At 49.8% G+C, this 3914-nt stretch overlaps 1 protein-coding gene across 1 annotated transcript in view; it reads left to right on the plus strand.

Moving 5' to 3' along the window:
- Positions 1-3914, plus strand: part of WASF3 (WAS protein family, member 3) — a 130915-nt gene that overhangs the window by 111439 nt on the left and 15562 nt on the right. Inside the window, exon 8 of the mRNA XM_012659648.1 lies at positions 2645-2914. Within this exon, the coding sequence (XP_012515102.1) occupies positions 2645-2914 (270 nt within the window). The remainder of the gene's footprint in view (positions 1-2644; positions 2915-3914) is intronic.

Consider the following 3914-nt stretch of genomic DNA (forward strand, 5'->3'; position numbering starts at 1 on the left):
GCTGGGATTACCGGCGTGAGCCACCGCGCCCGGCCTAGTGTTTTACTTTTTTAAAATTATAAAATAAGACATGCTTTTTATGTCTGGAAATTAAAGAAGAAAATTAAAATGAAATATTATCCATAATCCCACCATCCAGAGGAACCACTGTATCCGTTGTAGTTTCCTTCGTGTTAGTCTTCTATGCACGTGTATTTTTTTTGTTTTAAAAAATTGAAATCATACTGTTTTCTTTTTTAGGACTTGTAAAAATTCTGTGTCATGTTTTAAGTATTATTTAGAAACATGCTTATGAGTGGCTGTGTCCCCTCATCTGAGTGTGTTCGAGATACAGAGGGGAACTTGCTACCAGCTTTCCTGGCAGGCGTGTGCGCCATTCATGCAAACAGTGTACTTTACCCGGCCCACGTAAACTAACCTTACGTGTTTGTTCTCTCTCTAGATTGTTAGGAATGGCTTGTTCCTAAGTGTGAATGTAAGATGAGAACTGGGGAAGCGCGTGCCTGCCGTATAACCAGCTCTCTGTCACTGTTCCTCGGGGGGCATTCACACCTGTGTACCCGGCTGTCCTCTCTACTTTCTCTCACCCTGGTTCTGGGCCCCGGTGCAGCTCCCCGACTCTGCCCGCCTGTCCACCCGAAAGCCCGGGGAGGTTACTGGACTCTCTCGCTGAGGCTCCACTGCTGTGCTCACTTCCTCCCGTTTCAGTACCACCTGCAGCCCTCCTGAGCCTCTTTTCTGTGGCAGGTGATCACTGATCCTTCACGAAGCGTCAGGACCCCCACTCACCTCCACCTGGGCCTCGCTTCTGTGGCTGCCTCTGCCTTCCCCCAGGCGGGGGCTCCGTCTCCCAGCAACCGCCTGCTCCTCCCGCTCTCCCTGCCCGCTGGCGTCCCCCTGTTCTATGGTCCTTCCCTCTTGGACTGACCAGCCCCCTCTCCTCTGTCCTCATGCCACCTCCCCTCATCAGAGTCCTGCCCTCTGGACATCACCTGCTCTAATGTCGACCTCAGGTGTGCGTTTCCTCTCCCTTCACTCTGTCTCCACCTGGCCACCCGCTTTTCTTGGCTCCCTCCGCCCAGTGTCCCAAGCTCCTGGACAAGGACAGCACCCCCAGTCCTGCCCCAGCACGTGCAGTTCCTTGCTGCCATTGCAGGAGGAGCGCTCCGTGTTCTACTGGATGACTCTGTTTCCTTTAGAAAGTTGCTCACGGTCACTGACACACAGCCACACACAGCCAGTAAGGCACACGTTGTCAACGACTATAGAGTTGTAGGTGTTTATATTTTTAGAATATACTAAACCTAAATACAGGTCAGAGTCTTCCCCCATGAAAACTATTTTTAACTCATTTGCTAGTAGTTTGTGTAGTTCAGAAGACATAACCATATGCGCACCGTAATCTAGAATTCATGCCGCGATTAGGGTAGAAAAAATGAGTTATTACTTACTACTATACTGCAATTAGGGGCAAGGGGAGAATATCAGTCCCTTCTCATTCAGGAAGGTTTTCTGTGCCACACGGTGCTCCAGCTAACAAAAGCAACTGTCTGAAGTCCCAGCGGTGGAAATTCAGTTTGCATCTCCTCCGCTGCCTCCACATCCCCAACGTGTGTTTGCATGTTTCCTTCAGAGGGAGAGACACAAGCTGAACCCTAACAGAAACCAGCAAGTAAATGTGAGAAAAGTCAGAACGAGGAAAGAAGAGTGGGAGAGAAGGAAAATGGGCATTGAGTTTATGAGTGACGCGAGGAACCTGGAGCAGGCAGGGAGCGCGAAAGAGGACGGGATGCCCAGAGGGTTTGTCGTTTTGCTTTCTTTGGCTTCCCAGCCTCAGGCCACCCCCGCTTCAGCCGTCGCGAGAGGATGTGCAGCCCCTACTGACAACCCATCCTGTAACCCGGGCCAGGCGCGCGTGACCGTTACTAACGCCTGGCACTGTGCGGCTGCCACACGCAGGCCCTGGCTCTGCCCCCGAGGGTGTGGCTGGAGCCAGCACCCCACAGCTTCCCGAGCTCTGCGCACTAATACGAGAGTCCCATTTCTTTCAGAGTTCACGCTCAGCTGCGCGTGCAAGGAAGGCAGGGGGAAGCAGGCCTTTCCCTAGCGCACCCACGACTGCTTTCTCTTTTGGTTAAATACACTTTCTCTGTTTGAGAAAAATATGATTCACTGTACTGCATTCTCATGTTCTTTTTCTGTTCTTACCATTAATATTTATCCAGTTCACCTGACATTTTATATTTTCTAATTATATGCTGTCAGTTTCATTGCCACTGAAATCCTGTCTGTCTTAGATGCTGTTTCTAAATTAAATGGAATTTCTCTTGTAGCTTTCTCTCTTAGAGAAAAAGAATGCAGAAATATCGCGAAAATGAGGCTGTGCTGTTTCCTGCTTGCCGATCTGTCTGACTTATTCACTTCCAAGCTGTGACTCTGAATCCATGTAACACTGGGGCTTGCTGCTAAAATAGTAATTGTGTTGTTGCTCGGAAGCTCTCATGGGGCTAGACCTAGTTGAAAGTAAAGGAAATAAATGTCTGATTTCTGTGCATTGGCAATGTTATTATTTAAATGCACGTTTATGCTTGTTAGAAAAATTTTTTAACTTAAATGTCTCCCACCCCTTTTTCTGGAACGTCAGGTCCCACGCATCGGATGTTACGGATTACTCCTATCCAGCTACGCCCAACCATTCTCTGCACCCCCAGCCAGCGACCCCTTCGTACGCAGCAACTGGTGATGCGCCTCCGCACGGACCTGCGAGCCAGGCTCCCGAGCACGAGTACCGGCCGCCCTCCGCCTCGGCGAGGCACATGGCCCTCAACAGACCCCAGCAGCCGCCGCCCCCGCCTCCCCCGCAGGCCCCAGAGGGGTCCCAGGCCTCCGCGCCGATGGCTCCAGCCGACTACGGGTATTGTACTCTAATCCCTGGTGCCTCTTGCATTTGAATCTTGCCGTGTGAGGTAGAAGAATATTAAACTTTGATATTTTAGAGGCCAGAATATCGTCAAGAATGGCTGACACGGATACTATTGGTTCTGCCAGATTCCGTGTTGAATATAGCAGGTGCAGAATCCTGCTGCTCCCCGTTCTCGGGGGTGTGTCTGCTCATGTGTACACACTCCCTTTATACACTGACGTCTGTGGGTTTGAGTGGCTCTGTAAGCCAAGGCATGGATACAGGAGGAAATGCCAGTTTCGCAAACCCGTCCCAAACCCTTACGCGTCTCTACACATCCTGGGTATATCACAGAGAATTCCCAGCATGGATGGGAAGACCATGTAGGGCAGCTCCCGTGGGGTGGCCATATGCTCTCCTTTCTTGACCTCTTGGCACACAGACATCATTCTGCCCGCTGTCTGGCAGGCAGAAATCAGACACCTCCTAAGATCAATCCAGGCACCCACCTTTATTTTGATAGGCAGGCTCTAGCTCTCTCTTTTTTTGGCATAACCCTAAAGGGTTTGTCCCCGCAGGGTCGGTGCCCAGGAAAGTTGCACGTGCACCCGTGTCAACGTGTGTACTCTGCCACCCAGACCCACGCGTCCCTTACCACTTGTCTCCCTCACTGCCCAATCCTGGAGGTTTCCCACCTGCTGGTCTCTCGAAGTCAGGCTTCCCAGGGTGTGTTTTGAGGCTGTGCCAGGCAAAGAGAGTCCAGTGGTTTGGAAAGTGGTCCAGTTGGTTTGGAAAACCCTTGGCTGAATAGAAGTCAGCAGATTTCTTGGCTGTGTGACTTTTCAAAGCTTTTTTTTTTTTTTTTTAAATCACATCATGAAATTTTTATTCCAGGTGCATCAGTACTCATTGTATTTCATATCATAAAGTGTTTAATGTTTTCTACCTCTTATTAACAAAAGAATTAAAATTGTATGCTGGCTGCTGAGTTAGAACATTTTATATATATATA

The sequence above is a fragment of the Propithecus coquereli genome, unplaced genomic scaffold (assembly GCF_000956105.1).
Source record: "Propithecus coquereli isolate 6110/MARCELLA unplaced genomic scaffold, Pcoq_1.0 Scaffold627, whole genome shotgun sequence".
In the NCBI taxonomy this organism is placed as follows: Eukaryota; Metazoa; Chordata; class Mammalia; order Primates; family Indriidae; genus Propithecus; species Propithecus coquereli.